Below are 17505 nucleotides of genomic sequence, written 5' to 3' on the forward strand. Positions count from 1 at the left end.
TTGGTAACATCTCACTAGGCCTCAACTAGCGTTGCATATGTAGACTTTAGCAGATGGTTGTCCTCCCAGCCTGAAAGCTGGTAATGAATATGTGGCGTTAAATTGCAGAATAATTTTGTCTCTTCTCTCTGTTTTAGCTGACCTATGTTAGCTGGGGAAAATATTTCTACTACTGTATAAATCTCTTGTCATTGCCTATCAGTTCCCTACATGCTGGGGCTTGCAGGTGGTATAAAAGTGTGGTATTCTGTTTCCTTAAAGGGAGGCTTGCAGTGGTACTTAAGACTACTTCTTTTATATGCTGTTGGATTATGTACGTTTACTTCTTTTGAGGCTGTAGGAAGGTGCTGATAACCTGTTGTATTTCTAAAATGCTTCATCTGAAACATAGGCTTTAAACACCTACCTTTTAAGAAATGCAAAATCAGGACAAAAAATTAACTGGATCACTTAAGTCTGTTTTTGGGGAATAAAATTTGGGATTTGCCAACCATCCCCCCCCAACAGCTAAGATTAGAAATTGTGCCTATCAGTCTGCAAGTTTTAAAATAAAGCTTGCAAAAGTCCAGCAGGAGAGTCGAGTATATAGCATGGTGCTATATGTATACCTGCATTTCTTGTAATCAAGTGAGGTTGAAGCATGTTTTTGGTCTTAACAGTGTGGTCTCTCAAGGCAGGAATAGCCAAATTGCAGGCATTCAGAAGTCTATCATAGAGCAGTCCATCACTAGTGTATCAGCTCCTGTGGTAAAGAGGAGAAAAATCAAGATGGGGAAAAGTCTGAACAAATCCCAATTAAGCAGCAGGCATAAAACTAGGAAACCGGGCCAGTGTCAAGTGCATACATGTGTTTTTTCATGTACAGTCTGTAACTGCAACAATTGACATGTATGAAGTGGAATCCATAGTCTTGAATATGTTGGTTATACAATGGTCATCTCGTGTGTCAGGGACATGAAGTGTTAGGTTAGAAATAATGTCAGCATACATCTGAGAGCACGGGTCGTGATCTGACCATGGCAACCAAGTTTAACAGCCAGAATGCACCATAGACTCTTGGGGAGCTTCAGTCCCATATACTTGTTGGAAGACTCTATCCCTAACACTGTGTTAACTGACTCTTGGATGATCCTGGTGACCCCGACGTGCTGCATTTTTAAAGGTGCTGTGGCAGCAGGAGGCTGCAAGACTGAGAGCCCTTAGTTCAGTGGGGGCCAGATGACATTCATCAGTTCTGTGAAGTTAAGTCCTAGTGATATCTCTAGTTATGAACCTACTTGCTCTGTGAATGGTGAAGCAGCTCTGGACTTAGTGGTGAATACTACCTATTTATTCTGCCTTTTAAAGGAGGAAGGGAAAAAAGAAAATGTACCAGAGCTGAAAGAAGAACTACATGTAATAAGTCTAAAAGGAAATACAAAAGAACAGCTAAAAGCGTAAAAGCCAGGTAGTAGGGAGATTGCCTTAAGTCTTAAAGCTTAGAAAATATATGCTACTAGTCAGCAAAAATGTCTGTATGGTTGGTAACATCTTTTGAAGAATCTAAAGAGTGGTAGCTCTCTAAATGAGGAAAAGATGCCAGCTTCTTGCACATTAAATGTAAAACCATAGTGGAGTAGTCAAATATTTTGAAGATCAGCTTGATAAAAGCAAAAAACTAGTAAAAAAAATATTGAGACAGAATTGTAATAGGGTAGGATCAGTGGGGCTGAAATAATGGAAGTATGAAACAAAGATAAAACCCTAATTGAAAATCTGAGTGAATTACTTGCCTTTAGAAAGAAGCTTAGAGTCTTCCCAGTAGAGCCTTTATGGATGGATGACTCTGAGTAACTGTCTTTAGTCAAAACATTGTTAGAGAAGGTTTTAGAGTAAATTGATAAAATGGATAGTAATGCCTTGCCTGGGACTGCTCTGTGTTTGTGCTTTTTCTAAACCAAAAATATTAAGCTGCTGAACTATTGCACACCGCCTGTAGTCTTTCTTAAATCTGCCTTGCTTGCAGAAGAATGGTAGTAGCAAATGTTATGGTTGACTCCTAAAGAGCTTCAGATTTGTTTTGATTTTTCTGTTCAATAGAAAATATTCTAGAGAATTAGCACGTAGATAAACAAAAAAAATGTAGGAGTAAATTGTAACTAGGGAGCAAATTTAAAAGTAAATTGTGCCTTGCATCAATTAAATCACTGAGGTTTAAAATCTTGCACATACATTACTGGATTTTGGGGAGAAAATGGTAATGGACATCAAGTTAAATGATTTGTCATGTGATGTGGTACCCCTTAAAATTTAAGATAAGTAGGAATAAAAGATCAGATTTTTACGAGGAGGTGGGGTGGTGTTAACTAGTGGAAGGTTCTGTAAAGAACTTTGGTGTCGTTTAGCACATGCAGAGTGATCAGGAAAAGGAGGTTTTAGGGCAGCCTTGTCTAACTACATTTTTCCATTGAAATGCAGACTTACCATGGGGAAGAAGTATTGAAAAACATTTTTAGGCTATTTAGTGCCCTTTAATTTGCAGTTATTGAGATTATTCAAATATAAAATTCCAATAGAACAAGAAACTTTGTCTTGCTAGTTGCATGTGATGACTTTTCAGGTTCTTCATCTGTTCCCTGCATACGCGATGCCATCCCATTCCCCAGCCATCCAGTCCTGTTGTACTGAGCTTTTGCATCAGGCTCAGATGTTCACAAGGATCAAATGGTTTAGCAAAATAATGAAGGAGGGGGGAAGGGAAAGTGTAGTTCTGGTAGATGTAGTGCTAGCATCCTCTTGCTGTAACGAGGACTTGCTTTGTTTAAAGTAGTATAGTTCATGCTTGTAGATGTAAAAGGAGGATTATGTCTGTGTGTACTTGAGTGAGTTGATTAAGCAGTGGACAGGAAGGCAGCCTGCCTTGCTCTCAAGTCAACTTAAGATAATTAAATGAATGTAAAGTGGTTGAGAACAGTGAAGCAAAGATAACGTTCTAAGCACTGAAACTACATCCTGTATAGATTGATGGTGTGAAGTCTGCTCATGTCATTTACCTGTGTTTGAGCTTTAGTGTGTTTAGTGTTTCCTTAGGTGGCTGATGGGTAGTGCTGGTGTTTTCTGTGTACTGCTGGTCTTCACTGATACTTTTTAGCTCAGGGAAGTTATTTGCCCTAACTTGAAAGGAACGTGATAGCGGCAGTGAAGGTCAATAGCAAGGTTAGGGCATATAAAGTATTTTAAAAGGCTAATTTTAGTTAGTGGGGGTGATCTTTCTAGGCTGCCAGCGGTCATCCAGTCCTGATTTTCTCTGAATTGCATTCTGATGGTACATGTCTTTTCCACTGATTGTAAAATGAACCTAGGGAGATTGCCTTCTCTAGGCTAAAATAGTTGGTTTTCAACCTTTTGATCTCTCTTAGCTAAGAGGTATAGCGGCATTGTAGGGAGTGTGTCCTTGAGTGCCCAGTATCTTTAAGGAGCTGAGAAGTTTATGGGCTGGTTTTCCTTTGCAGTGTTTAGAGTGTAGATCCTAAGTAGACTCAGTACCACTGTACTTCATTTCCTTTTGCCACAAGCCTAATTTGTCTTGTTTGCGTTGAGCTCGGTCATCTGTCACTCATGGTTGATTCTTGGCTAGATAACTGGCCTAGGTTACGTGTTCAGGTTGTGAATGTGATCATATGTGAATGAGACTAACCTGTATTTACTGCTTCTTTTGGTGTGCACGTATAAACACCTGGAGATTCATTCCAGTGAAACTTCATGGGGAAGTCGATATTTACTGCCTTTGGGATACTTACTGATACATACTTATGACAAAGCTTTCTGTAAGATGTATGGTCTTTTCTAAAACAAACAAGCAAAAAACCCAAAACAAAACCCCAACAAACAATAACAACAAAAACCCCAAAAACCCCCCATAAAACAAAAAATCAAACCCCAACTTTTGCATCTTGCTAGGAAAGATTGAGTTATAAATTATGCACACTGTTTTCCTTATCTTTTGATGAATAACTGCCCTTTTGACCTAAAACCAACTGATTCCAAACCAGAATACTGCATTCTTTACATACAAACAGTTTTTATTTTTTATTTACAGACTATGAGAAGACACAGAAATGAAGTTACGATTGAGTTGCGAAAGGTGAGTCTGCTTTTGCTTATCAACTGTGTTACTTTGCTGATGATGCTCTGGTGTAATCTTAGCTAAATATTTTGCTGTAAGCTTTGCTTTATGGCCTCAGACTTGTATAGAAAAATTGTAAATTTGTAGATTTCTAACTGTGGATTCTGATGTTAGTTTTGCTCTCCAGCTTCTGAAGCTCAGTGCAGCAGAACAGTACTGCTTTACTCCAGTGTATTGCTTGGAAATAATCCACATTCAGTTTCTGTACCAGTTCTCATATTATTACAGTGAAGCTGTCAGCTGTTCAAATGTTAAAGTCTCCAAATGGGAAAAGGGAGAGTTTTAGCATTTAGAAAGTGTGGATGTTCTTTTATTTTGTTTTCTGGAAATTACTGCTTCTGTGCTGTAGAGGGAGTTAATTTTAGGGTCAGATTTTGGTTATATTGGCTAAATGCCAATATAGCCGTGAAGATCATGAGCACAAGAGATGACCTAGTTCACTGCTCTGCCTAAATACAGCATTTGTTACACCCTCGTCATTCATAACTCTTTGAACAGCCTTTCTAGGCACCTTAAAGACTTGCTGCTGGAGGATATTTTCACAAGCTAAATTACTTTTGGGCTATGTGTATAAGGAGAAGGGGTAGACTTTTATCTGCCTTTGGGTGCCTTCAGTATATTTGAGGGCTGATACTAGCCCCTTTAGCCTTATCCTGTTCAGACAAATTCAGTTCTTCACCCTTTCCTTGAACATTCTGTTTCCTAGATTTGGCTTGTTGCTGCTCCTCAAATCCAAATTGCCTGTATCTTTCTGGAAGTGTGGAGGTCTGGAAGGATGCAGGCCACAGCTGAGGCTTAAATGGAATAGTAAAAAACAATTCTTAACACAGTATTCCTATTTATATTCAGTATGTTGTTGACAGGCACTCAGTCTGTGATCTGTTATATCCTTTGGAAACTTACTACAGTACTGCAAAGCAAGGGTAGTTGTTTATGCTCTCTATTTTTCACAGTTAAAGAAATGTAGAAGTTTTAAAACCTGATTGCTTCTTGTTCTTTTGAATTGCATATGCTTTTCCCAGATGTTCTTGAATTCCCATTCTGTTCCCCAGTATGCTTCAAGGCCTCTCCTGCTTGTTATCATCCATGTTTTGTAGTATTTTCATTAATGACTTGATGGAAGCATGTGCTTTGCATATTCTAGATATAGGCCAAGCTCCTTTGGGTCTCCCATTTGATGCATATCTCCAGTTTGCTAGTTGAATCATTGACAGTCTGAGTGGTGCTTACTTTGGAGTGCACACCCTTCCAATTTCATCGTAATTTTTTTTTCATTATTTGCAAACTGAGAAGACAAAAGCCTTGCTAAAATCAAAATGAAGAATTTGTAAATAGAAGTTATGTTGATAGAAATTAGCTTGACTCGTTTTTGAAAAATTTTGTCTGCACTTAACCACCTGATTGTGTAGGAGCTTCCAAAAATCTTGTGCTAGTATTTTCCTGGGATCCTTCTGCTCTTCTTAAAAAAAAAAAAAGACTTTTTTTTGTTTTTTTTTTTCAGGCCTTATAGAAAAGCGTGTGTTTCTTATTACAATATAAAAAATAAATATTTATAAGGTTCATCCTGAGAATATAAGAATTAGTTGAAGAAACCTAATTGGTCCCAGATGATTGGGAAAAAAAAATTATCATAGTACTTACATGAGCATGATGTGTCATATAAAAATTGTTTAATGCTCTCATATTTTCCTGATGAAATAAACTAGCTGAAGATGTCTGAATGTGTTACGTAGCTTAAGCTGGCTATGGCCTCCTCAGTACTGGCAGATGACCGAGGTGTGGAGAAAGCTACTTTTACATACAGTGGCAGGTACCAAGTGAAAACTGAAATTAGCCAGGTTTTGCTTAAAATGAGACTCAGGTAATTAATTTTGGTGTCTGGATTATCAGCAGTTGAAGTTTAAGCTGACATGTTAGAGGCCCTTTCTATTCAGAATGAGTTTGTTGACTCAGTTTAAAACTTACTGTGAGATCTGTGCTGGGAAGAGCCATTCGTAGCACTTGGGCAGCCTATGCCTGCTAGCAAAGCAATGCTGTAAAAGATGGCTTAGCTAAAGCAGTGTATCCTCATACATCTGTTTAAATCGAGACTGCACACGATTGTTCCAGTGCAGTCTTTGGAGAGAGATTTGCAGTGCAAAGTGAGAAATTTAATTCTAATTTAATTGCCATAATTGGGTTTTGTGACAGGTCACAACTTCAAGGGCATGTTATTACAGAAGCGCGGTGGGGAGCAAGTCATACACTTAAAACAAGGCAATGGATTGTTCTGTGTGGAAGGAATCTTGCATGTGCCAGTAATATGTGAGTGAAAATGGTGAAGAGGAAGCCTATGAGCTGCTAGTGACTTCTCACTGAAAACTGCACATGCAAAGATGCATTGCACATCTACAGGAGCCTAAGCGCTGGATGTAGGTCAGACTGTAAATCAAGAGTGAACAGCAGCTGCAAGAGCTCTTAAATGCAGGAAATTGTGTTCTCCTGGAGTGTTTGCTGAACGTCTTCCACTGCAGAGACCAAAGAAATATGTTTTAATAATAAGAGATTCAGCATGTGTCCAAGTTTTTTGTTTGCAGGAACTGAGCTGGTGCTGGTGGGCAACTGCTTTGCTGGTGGGAACTCTGTGGCAGATGTGAGGGCATTGTTTCTGGTACAGAAGTGGGACTGAAATGTAAAGGGAGACATTTTATTAAGTTCTAGCAGTGGAAGGATAAGCTGCAATATCATTGCTTCATTCTTGATCTTCACAGCTAACACTCCTACCCTAGCATGAGTATGCCAAATTCAGGACATGTGTTGGTGTGACCTTAGTAATCTGCCAGTGCCTTTTCAAAACGAAGGGGTATCTTCCCTTTGTGCCAGCTATCCAGATGCTGAGTGTACACCTGGCTTTTAAACAAAACAGGCAAATTGAGCATATTCTTGATCTGTACACTTGAAGCACTATATAGTCATGGATTTGTCTTCTGAATCAATGTGTGTATAAATATTAAATGAATGGATCTGATTAAGTTGCTTACATCTCTGTTTTGTAAGATGGAATAAATAAAAAATTTCACAGCTTTTAACAGTAGTAAACAATTTCTGCATGTATTAGTGTGAGGTGTTTATTCTTTTGAGATTAGACATCAAGGTGTATTTGCAACACATTCTGTGTTTCAAGAATATATTATCTCTATTTACTATCTTCACACCTTATTCAGAAGGAAATGACTGCTTTTTCTTTCTTTTTGCAGTCACTTATTTGTTTAGGAATTGAACTAATGTCTAATCTCTGACATAAAAGGGTAGCAGTCATCTGGCAGAATTCTGGCTGAGGCATGGGTTGGCACCATGAGCCCATCAGATGACACTCCTGATGGTCAGGTGCCCTTTTCTGATTCCATATTGGCCTTGCTGAACATGTGTTTTACGTGTTTTGGGAATGGATCTGCTACGTTTCTGTAAAGATGGTCTTGGTCTCTTGCTATATTGCTAGTGCAGCAATGGGCCTAAGAGCTTAAAGAGTAGCTGTCTCCCTTTCCAGACAGACAAGATAATGATGTCAGTTTTGGTGATGGAGACTGGGTTTAGAATTTAAACTTCTCAGTGTAGTGTCTTGGCGAACTGCGATTTAGAATTTTTATCACTTAATTTCAGCACAGAAACCTGAAGGGCTGCTCTGTTAGCAACAAGGACCCTGGAAGTAGTTGGCTAACCTAGCTGACTAGTCTCACTCTAAAGAGGAGTGGGGTGGATGACTAATGGTTAGGATTCAGTTTAAGGTTCCATATCGAAATGAAGCCTATAACAGAGTTTCTTTGATTCTAGGTGCTTGGCTTTCTGTGAGGAGGAAGCTTGACTTGAGTTGCTTGTGTGCTTTAAGAAAGGTAGTCCTTAGCCAGGTCAATGCTATGGTCATTGAGTTAGATGCCACCCTCCAAAGGAAGCCTTAACACTCCTGACCTCAGCAGAAATAGAGGATCGTGTCCTTCTTTAAGGCCTGCTAACTAATTGGAATCCGAAGAACTTCCAGGATCTCTCACAAGGTTTATTTTTGACTTTCTTGGCAAACTCGGCTGCCTCTCAGAGCTTATAGACATTAGCTCATGAAAGCTCTAGTTGCCAATTAGGTTTGATGCAAGGCAATTATTTGCTAAACAAGTGGTGGATGAAGGAGCCATGGGCGTATGTCTTTTTTACCTGTTTCTCTGGCATACTGTACTTGTTGTCCCTACTCTGATCTTTCTTAAAGAAGATTGCTTATGTCCACAATAGCTCCTAAATAAAGTAATGAGCCTTGAAGGAAGGAGCCTGTCTTCATGTTCCTGAGAGAACTAGAGTGGGAAAAATCTTTTTCTGATTCTCAGGAAGTCTGAGAATGCAAAAGGAAGAAAATTCCACATTTTCGGGTCCAGGATAGTAAAACTTGCTTTGGTTACGCGTCTTTTCCGGTTCAATGTGTACAAATAGCTTTTAGATGTTAAGTCTACCAACTTCAGAGAAACAGCTACAATCACAGGGAGAATGAAGCATGATTAGTATGTTCTTCTGGAGGCTTCCCTCTCCAGTGTTAGTAGTGCGGAGTCTTAGGAAAGAGCTTGCATCTACCCTGCCTTGACTGATTCCTCAAAGGAAGGGGAAAAAAAAAAAAAAAGACCCTATGACAAAAATTATATTCCTAATGTATTCTCCTGAAGGCTTAGTTGAAAAAGGCTGTGATGAAATTCCTTGGAGGCTTGCTTGAATCCATTTTAGTAAGAGCATGCTTTTGCCTAACTTAACAGGCCTCAATCTGTACTCGGGGCTGTTGAGCCATACACTGGTGTGCATGTATATGTCTACTTATTTTTAGTCAACCTGCTCATCTTCCGAGAAAGATGTGCAGTAGCCAAACAGGAACGTTGTGACTGCTGTCTGGTGTCACAAAGGGGAGTTAACAGAACTCAAATGTAGAAAAGTTGCCTTTGTCTTCTAACTGCATATCTGTAGCTATGCTCTTTATCTGAAGAACAGCCTTGGAATCTGTTCTCGACTGCCTTTGGATGCCCTAGTCCCCTAGTTCACTAAGCATGTAGGATATAATTTCGATATCCATGGATTGTAGGATCATCAGATTGACCTGTTCAGCATTTTTACAGGTTTACAGGGTTTTTTAAAATCTCTCTAGCTGTTAATGAGTTCTAAGTGAGTAGAGACAACTAATGGTCCTTTTCCAACCATTAAAGAAATTGAATCTTTCCCCAGGTTCATATTCAAGAGCTATTAGTAGAAATTTGCTCAGGCTAAAGAGCTCACCTAAGAAAACTTCTGTTAAGAGGTTATTCAGTAGAGGTCTTCAGAGCATCCCTTTAACACGGTGAGGTTGGAGTGTTGGGCATTTTCTTTTTCTTCATGATGGACTGTGGCAGGTGCTCTCACCCCCCAAAACCGAAATTGGAGATTACACGTAAGTGAAACCCGGAAGTTCAGCTCAGTCTGTCACATCAGTGGTAGCTCAAAAGGGATGTTCAGACAACCTGAATCTACCTCCATCGCTGTCCTGATCCTTTAGTCTTTCCTAGGGTGGGAGAGCAGAGGAAAGAGATGCTTGTTGTCATCTCTGAGTACAGCTAATGCTGGCTAGCACTCCGGTTCCTAGTGTTGAGATGTTCTTGAAGTTCTGTTTCTTGTCCCCAGAGGGCTCAAACGTACCTATCTTAACTTTCATGGTCAAAGAACTTCTTCCTACTAGCTGCTGAGTTCCTAAACCTTTCCCTGACCTGAAGAAGAATTTTATAATGGTGCTTGTTGGCCTGAGGGCAAAGATTTTCTTGTTTATTTCTTTTCCCTTTTGATCTTGAAGCTTCCCAACAGAGCTGAGACTCTTCATAGAGTTTTTCCATGTGTCAAATGCTGAAAAGCATGTATAAATTTGTATTTAACAGCTTTCACAGCTCCATTAAAGTATCCTATTAGCCATGTCCGAAGGAGTGGAGTGCAGCACAGAGCTTGATGGACATCCTCTTTGCCCACAGGGATTCTTCTGTTAATCATGCTGTCTTTGAAACTTGTTTGCATTGATAAGCATTTTTTTGAATCCTGCAGCCATCTTCTGAGAAGGTAAACAAGAATTACTGGGATCTGCAGGAATTGCATATTCACTGTTTATGCAACCTGACCTTCCCACTGTCAGTGAAGTAAACAATGGCTATCTTCATCAAAAACTTAACAGATCACCACAGTGGACAAGCAGGTGGACTTGCGGTCTCATTACCGTTGTTTCTAACCATTTGGCATTTTTGCCTGGCATATACGTCCACATGCCTTTGTTCGTATGGAAACCTCTGTAGACTGTTGTAGTGGTGTCTTGGTTTGAAAGACAGGTGTCTGTGGAGGAAGGCAGGAGCCTCCCTTGAAATGGGAAGTGCAACCCCCTTCCCTCCAAATTATTATAATTTTGAAATTAACGGGCCTTCAGGCAAAGATATGGGGAATAGGAATAACAGTTCTTTACTAATATATATATATATGTATATAACACAAGGCAGGGAAAAAACAAACAACCCACTGGTTTACACTGACAGAGTCAGAAATACAACCTGACACCCTGTTAGGGTGGCAGTAGCAGTCCGATAAGATGATGGCTGCAGTCCTCCTGAAGCGATGGATGTAGTTCTGTGGAAGCAGCAATCAGGTAAAAGAGTCTGATCTTCCTCCGAAGGTCCAGTGGTCGGTAGGTAGCTCTTGTCCTCTGGAACTCCAGTGGGGGGAAAAGCTCCTCTGGGAATCCAGTGGAAGAAGGCTGCTAGGGTGTTCGAAATCTCCGTTTTTATTTGGCATGGACTGCTTGGCTCCTTCCCCCCGGGCGGAGCATCTCACAATGGGATGGGGAGTCGTGAGGCAGTTCCTTGATGGGCCATTAACAGGAGATAGTCCAGGAGCGAGTTATCGATGGGTCAGGCGATAAGGCATTGTTGTGCCCAGTAACAGGAGATAGTCCAGAGGGGGGAGGCAGGGAGCACCGCCCCACCTGGTCTCAACAGCTCCTGAAGATGGTAATAAAATACTTTTTTTTTTTCTTTTTGGCACATTTTACACTGTAACCTAGGACAAGTGGGATCTCTGCCAGAGTGTTGATGTGCTTATAACCTGCAGTCAGCTGCTGTTTATAAACTTACAGACTTCATTGTACATAGCACGCATGGTTCAGGCAGTGGATGAGGATCTTCCCTTTTGAAGGAGACCTGCTTAGTTTTGTTGGTGACAAGGTCTTACCCTTCATTAGGGATTCTGGTCTGATGCCTCTCCCTTCAAAAGGCTTTGAACAGGATGCCTGTATCCAGATACACTCATTTGTCTTCATTTTTGCCACAGGAGCCTGCAGAAGAGGCCGACGCTGGGATTCAGGCAAAAACTTTTGAGTTTGTCACAGTATGACAAGATGCAAGCATTTTAAGGTCATGCAAAGCTGCGAATCATACTCTTTTACCCTAGGCAGGGGAGTGATTGGTCTGCCAAATTGCTGTATACAGTGGTTTAGCTGTCCAGGAATTGGACGCTTTTGCAAATGGACAGCGCTGTTTCAAATAGACCTGAAGGCACTTTTTAGGACTGGAAGTTTCGATGAACGCTTTGACTTCATGAGCCATGCTAATAAGAACAGTTTTTTCTTAGTAAGAAACTTTTAGTGCTTCTCACTAAGTACTAGCCTCCCTGCTTCAGGCTGCTGTGGAAGCTCCTCATATATATGTTCTTAACAGTTTTTCAGCCCAACCGGTGGCAAACAGTGCGTAGCTACGGGAACTTTCTTACTTGCTCTTACTTTCCCTGGCTAAGGTAACTTTTTCTGGAGCCTGTTGTGTCATGTGATTGACAGCCTGGAGATATTCTCTGGGTTCACAGAAATTCTAGGGTCAACCTGTGGTCGGTTATGTCCTGTGAAATTCAGCTCTCTCTCTTAATGCCGAGATATTCTACCCTGCTTAGAATATACTCGCTTACTCATACTTATTTTGGTTAACGTTAACATTAGGAAGCATTCTCTGAGGCATACTCATGTTGCCAAAGGAATTGTATAGTTGTGTATGCAGGTATAAAAGGCTCTCTAAGGAGCTATTAACTTGCTTGCTGGAACAAGAGAGAGCTAGGCTCTTGGTTAACTCAGTTATATGGCCATCTGTAACATTGCAGCTACAAATGGAAGGCTTTTCAGTGTTACTCAGTCTTACCATACTAAGATTTCTAATTAGTCTGATGCAGTTTTGCTCTTGTCAAGAGATCCTGTCCCATAGTGGAATTTAAACCTAGATTATATATGTTTTATGGACCAGAATTTGAATTGTTGTGCCTTTGTTACCATCATCACTATCAGTGGCCTCCCAGTGGGATATCTCCATTCCTGATAGCTGCGGAATAGTTAGTTGGAGCTCCGTTTTATTTGATCTCTCAGCATGCTGGTGCCATTGGGAGAACAGTCCTTCAGTGTCTGTTCATCTAGGGATTCATAGGACTCTCCTCCAGGTAAACGGAGTTTTTGTGAGGAGTACTGTTTGGAGATACCCACTGCGGCAATATATGCTTAAAGGAGAGAAACAAGTTACTGTTCTGTTACTGTTCTTCTGTGACTATGTGTTCATTTACAACCTGCCCTCCTTTCCTCTTTGTCCAAGACCCTGAAAGATTTTGAGGGAATTGGAGGAACTTAAAAAAAAGTTTTTACCACCAATTCTGTGGCTACAAGCAGAGACAATTAGTGCATGCCCCTCTAATACTACTCAAGCAAATTATTTCAGCCAGTGGCACTTGTATAGAAGTGCGCTCACTGTGAATAAACATGAAGTGTGTATTGAATAATGGTTACAGGCAGGTAGTCTTTCTGAAGTTCTTGGGTGAAGTGGCATGGAACAATTCAATGCTTTGTCCACTGGCATGCCCTAGACTTACTGCCTGGTGTTTGTGGAAGGTGATTTTCCAGCTGTTCGGCTACTGAAGGCCACGTAGCTCATTCCTGCTGTTCTGTGAGGATGCTCTTCAGTCACCCACAGCAGGACTCTTGCTTTTTCCAGCTATATGCTCTGTATGGTTTTGGGGGTTGGACTAGATGGCCTTTAAAGGTCCCTCCCAACCCAAACCACTCTATGATTCGCTGCTGTATTCCAGCCTCTGCCATCCTAGTATTTCAGGATGAGAGAGAATCTCAATACATCTTCATTCTTGCTTTCTGGAGTAGCTGGATACCATAGCCCTTGTGTTACACTCTAATAAAGGCACAACCGTGGCAAACACTGATCACTCAGAATGATGTAATTGTGTATGTTGAAGAGGCACACATATCCATAGGGGGATACATGTTCGGTACCACAGTTGTTGCAGTGTAACTCTGCGTTTTGCATCCAAAAAGTTCTAGATCTTTCAAGCTAGAAAATGCATGACATGGTTTCAACTGTTTCTGGTTAATATCTTTTGGGGAGGAAAAGTACTGAGGGTAGAAGTAATGTGCATGATAGATGCGGCCCACACGTATGTGAGTATCTAATGTTATTTCCATTTTAATAATGTGATCTTCGTTCTGAATGGATGCCATCTATTTAACATCCACACAATTGAGAAGGCTTTGGCCTTATTCAAGTTTCCACTTTCAATAGCCGTGAAGTAATAGGACTTTAAATGGCTCTTGCATACCCTCTGCTTTTGGAGGGATTTCAGTCGAATCTCTCTGAGGTGCATCCATTCTGTGCTAGAGTGGATGCTTTTGTGCGGAACAACGCAGTGTGGTGGTGTACCAGTTTCTCTCCCCAAATATGAGGCAATTCCTTAAGGGCAGAGGATTCAGCAGTGGCGGAATCTGCTAATACAGTGGTGTGAAACACCTAAATGGGAGAATCTACTTTTTGAGCTCTTAAATAGCTTTATCTTTTTTTTTTTTTACTGACAGAAGAGACCTGAAAAATGGCAAATCAGAGAACATGACATTTCCTAGCTGGAATTTTCTTTTCAGTAGGTTGAATAAAAAGCATTTGTTTGCTAAATTCTTGACTGTTCTAGGTATTTCATCATTTTTTGAATCAAAGGATCTGCAAGAGACCTGCATCTAAAATGCTTTTCTGAAGAAATTTAAAAGTAAAGACTACCTGTCTTTATTGCAAGGTGTTGCAAAACACATAGCTGAACGCCACTGATAGCGGATCATTTGTTTGAAAAACAAGTAGCTATCACTAGGTCAATCAGTGTGCATAACGATTCTTACATCAAACATATTTTAGAAAAACGCTGCAAAGCTCTTTCCCTGAGTTTTCTGAGCATGAGATGTAAAAAATCCAGCCCAGTATTTTAGGAGGAACAGAATCGGAAAACCCTGCCTTGTACCACAGTAGTTTGCTGCTAGTGACAAGGAAACTTCACCCTTCTCAGTAAGTGATCTAATATGAAACATTTAACTTGCTGCAGTAGTCAGTGGTGACAGTTCTGCACTAAGACTCCGATTCCTCCAGGCTGCGCCTTTTCTGAAGACAGGGGGTGTCTGCTGGCTGAGCGTCTGCCACCCTGATAACTAAATAAGTCTCCCTGTACATTCATACGTGTGTGGGCTTGCTCACCACCCCAGTCTGTGGTGATACCTCTGGGTAGGAAGACGACAGTTGACTGAAGACATCAGGGTGTTCCTCCAGGTTCAGTCCCTTCTCCCAGTACTGGCTTGTTTTATCATAACAGCACAGCTGATCCTTTAGGAGCCGTTTATCCGAGGCAGGAAGGAACTGCTTCCTCCGCTGGTGGATGTGTGCAGTGGCTGTACACGGGGGGAAAAGATGATGTGATCATGGAGAGGGCCTCTGGAGTTGCCAAAGTGTAGGTTATGGTTTAGGTAGACAGTAGGAGAAGGAATTGTACTTGAGCAAAGCCAGATTGACTGGGGTCGAATGATGTTTGCTCTTTGCTTGGAATGGCAGCGCCAAGTACTTAAGTGTGGAAACATGAGAGAAATACATTATAGGTCTTCATGGTGAATCTGTCCATCAGTGTGTACCTGCCTGGTGCAGTTTGTCTGCATAACACTGTTTTCTGAGCATTTAACTGCCTGCTCATTTCCATCTGCCTTCTCTCCAGAAACAGAGTACCTTCAGTGCTTGTCTGTACGGATGTGGTCCGAGTATGCTGCTGTTACCGTACAGCTTTGGAGAGGCTGCCATAGCTGATCTAAGTGATCTTCTGCAGTCTTTGAGGAATTTCTGTACTTAGACCTGACAAAAATTAAACTATGCTAAATTTGTGGAATGTTGCCTTCTGCATGAAAGGGTTATTTAATTCTGGTGCTTGTTTATTGCTTTAGCGTCTTAATATGTTTCTTGGGAGCCATTCAAACTGAGGCTGGGAAAGTTGTTCTAAGTTCCTTTTAAAGTGTCTAAAAAGTAAGCAAGTTCCAGAAATTTTGGACCCAATGTTGCTGATTTTTCTAACATAAAATAAAATATTGTGGACTCCTTCAAAACATGATTCTGTTTGGAGACTTTTTTATATATTACAAGCCAAGCATGATATAATACAATCTCTATAATCAGTACTGTTTAGTTATCAGATAATTGTTTGGAAACTGAAAAGCCTGCCTTTCCTTGCTAATGTAATACATTTGGTTTAGGTGTTATATCTGTTTGTTACGCCTTTTCAATGTTTTGCTTCTTTAGAGATTGAAATCTTAATGCACTTCTTAAAAAAACAAAAACAAAAAGGTGTTCAAATATACATACTGCATCATCATCTTCCATTGTCCTTTCTATCTTTGCTTGTACCTCTAGACATACCAAACAAAGATAAAGTCTAAAATTTAGAAAAGACTCCTTCATACTTAAGGAATAATACTTTTAATGCATTTTAAATTTGTAAAAAAAGTGCATTTGAATACAATTACAATTGATTTGATTCCTTTCTTTTTAAATGAGGACTTTAGGTGTTCAAACATTCTAATTAAGCGAGGTAGAAATGTTGCATGGGTCCTTTACCACTGAAAAGGTACCTTTTTCTGCAGTAATTCCTTAAAGGAGCTAAGGCTGGAGGGTCCTTTTTTTAAGTCAAAACTTAGGCTAACAGTGCGAGTGGGAAATATTGCAAGTGTCATTGTACACGGAACATTCTACTTCACACACAAGATGAAAATACCTATAACCAGGGCACTTTGAAGTAGGTTTAGCTGAAAGCTAGTCTTACGCTGAAAAATAATTTTGGTTACATGTGGCTAAATGTTAATGTCATACAGATCGAGGTGTACTGTAAATGTCTGTTAGAAAACTGATCCCCAAACTGTAAGTTTTCATTCATTCAAATGTCAAGGATTGTCGTAGTTCTGTGTGTGATTAGCAAGCTGCTAGATTCTTGCAGCTGAAATACTGCAAATTCTATTTGCAGTTACAAATGCCTTTTTAAAAAAAAGCAATCTTATGTAAACTTTTATTTTGAAAGGGGCCATTATATCGTCACCAGCACTGTACTAATAGGCATTTTTCATCATTCCTTTACAGAACAAAAGAGATGAACATCTTCTGAAAAAAAGAAATGTTCCCCAAGAAGAAAGTTTAGAAGATTCTGATGTTGATGCCGACTTCAAAGCAGTAAGTCCCTTGGTTCTGGAATTATTTTTAAAACTTCATTGGTGTCTCAAAACAATGTATTCTGGTTTTACTTTAACACTGGAAGACTTGAAGTTATTTGAAAGCAAAATTTTGAACTGATATGCTGTTAAAATTAGTTTGATTGTCTTAAATATTTAAAAGAATATAATTTAGTAAAATATAACTAAAACTTTTTTTTCTTTTCCAGCAAAATGTAACACTAGAAGCTATACTGCAGGTATATTTCATTTAACTTTTTTTTTTTTTTTTCATTAGAAGTGTCTTCTGTGCATTTTTCAGTTTTTACTGGTTGGGGTTGTTTGTTTTTTTTTTTTTTAGAATGCCACAAGTGACAACCCAGTGATACAGCTGAGTGCTGTCCAAGCTGCAAGGTAAAAAATAAAGGCACAGAAATATATTTCCTACGCATTTTTTGTGATGAAAATTACTCACTTTACTTTTACATTTAATTTCACAGAAAACTCCTATCCAGTGACAGAAATCCGCCTATTGATGACTTAATAAAATCAGGAATTTTACCAATTCTGGTTAAATGCCTAGAAAGGGATGATAAGTAAGTATACTTTTAAAAATGTTCACCTTTACTGAAAATCTGCATCCAAAAAACCATCTCATCATTTCAAATGAAACAGGATTCGTAGCAGCATGTGATCGCATTCCATGATGATAAACCGTAAATTCTCTGAGAGTATTTATTCTGCCACTGAAATGTCATTTTAATTTTTAGAGCTTGCATGAGCATATCCAGCTAATGGAGAA

The 17505-nt window shown here is 39.8% G+C and overlaps 1 protein-coding gene across 1 annotated transcript in view; it reads left to right on the forward strand.

The window, feature by feature from the left end:
* KPNA3 (karyopherin subunit alpha 3) overlaps nucleotides 1-17505 on the forward strand; it is a 52018-nt gene that overhangs the window by 15830 nt on the left and 18683 nt on the right. Inside the window, exons 2-6 of the mRNA XM_086476489.1 lie at nucleotides 4079-4123; nucleotides 16636-16725; nucleotides 16934-16963; nucleotides 17065-17117; nucleotides 17204-17299. Coding sequence (XP_086332615.1) covers nucleotides 4079-4123; nucleotides 16636-16725; nucleotides 16934-16963; nucleotides 17065-17117; nucleotides 17204-17299 — 314 coding nt within the window. The remainder of the gene's footprint in view (nucleotides 1-4078; nucleotides 4124-16635; nucleotides 16726-16933; nucleotides 16964-17064; nucleotides 17118-17203; nucleotides 17300-17505) is intronic.

Source organism: Leptosomus discolor, chromosome 1 (assembly GCF_034619465.1).
Source record: "Leptosomus discolor isolate bLepDis1 chromosome 1, bLepDis1.hap2, whole genome shotgun sequence".
In the NCBI taxonomy this organism is placed as follows: Eukaryota; Metazoa; Chordata; class Aves; order Leptosomiformes; family Leptosomidae; genus Leptosomus; species Leptosomus discolor.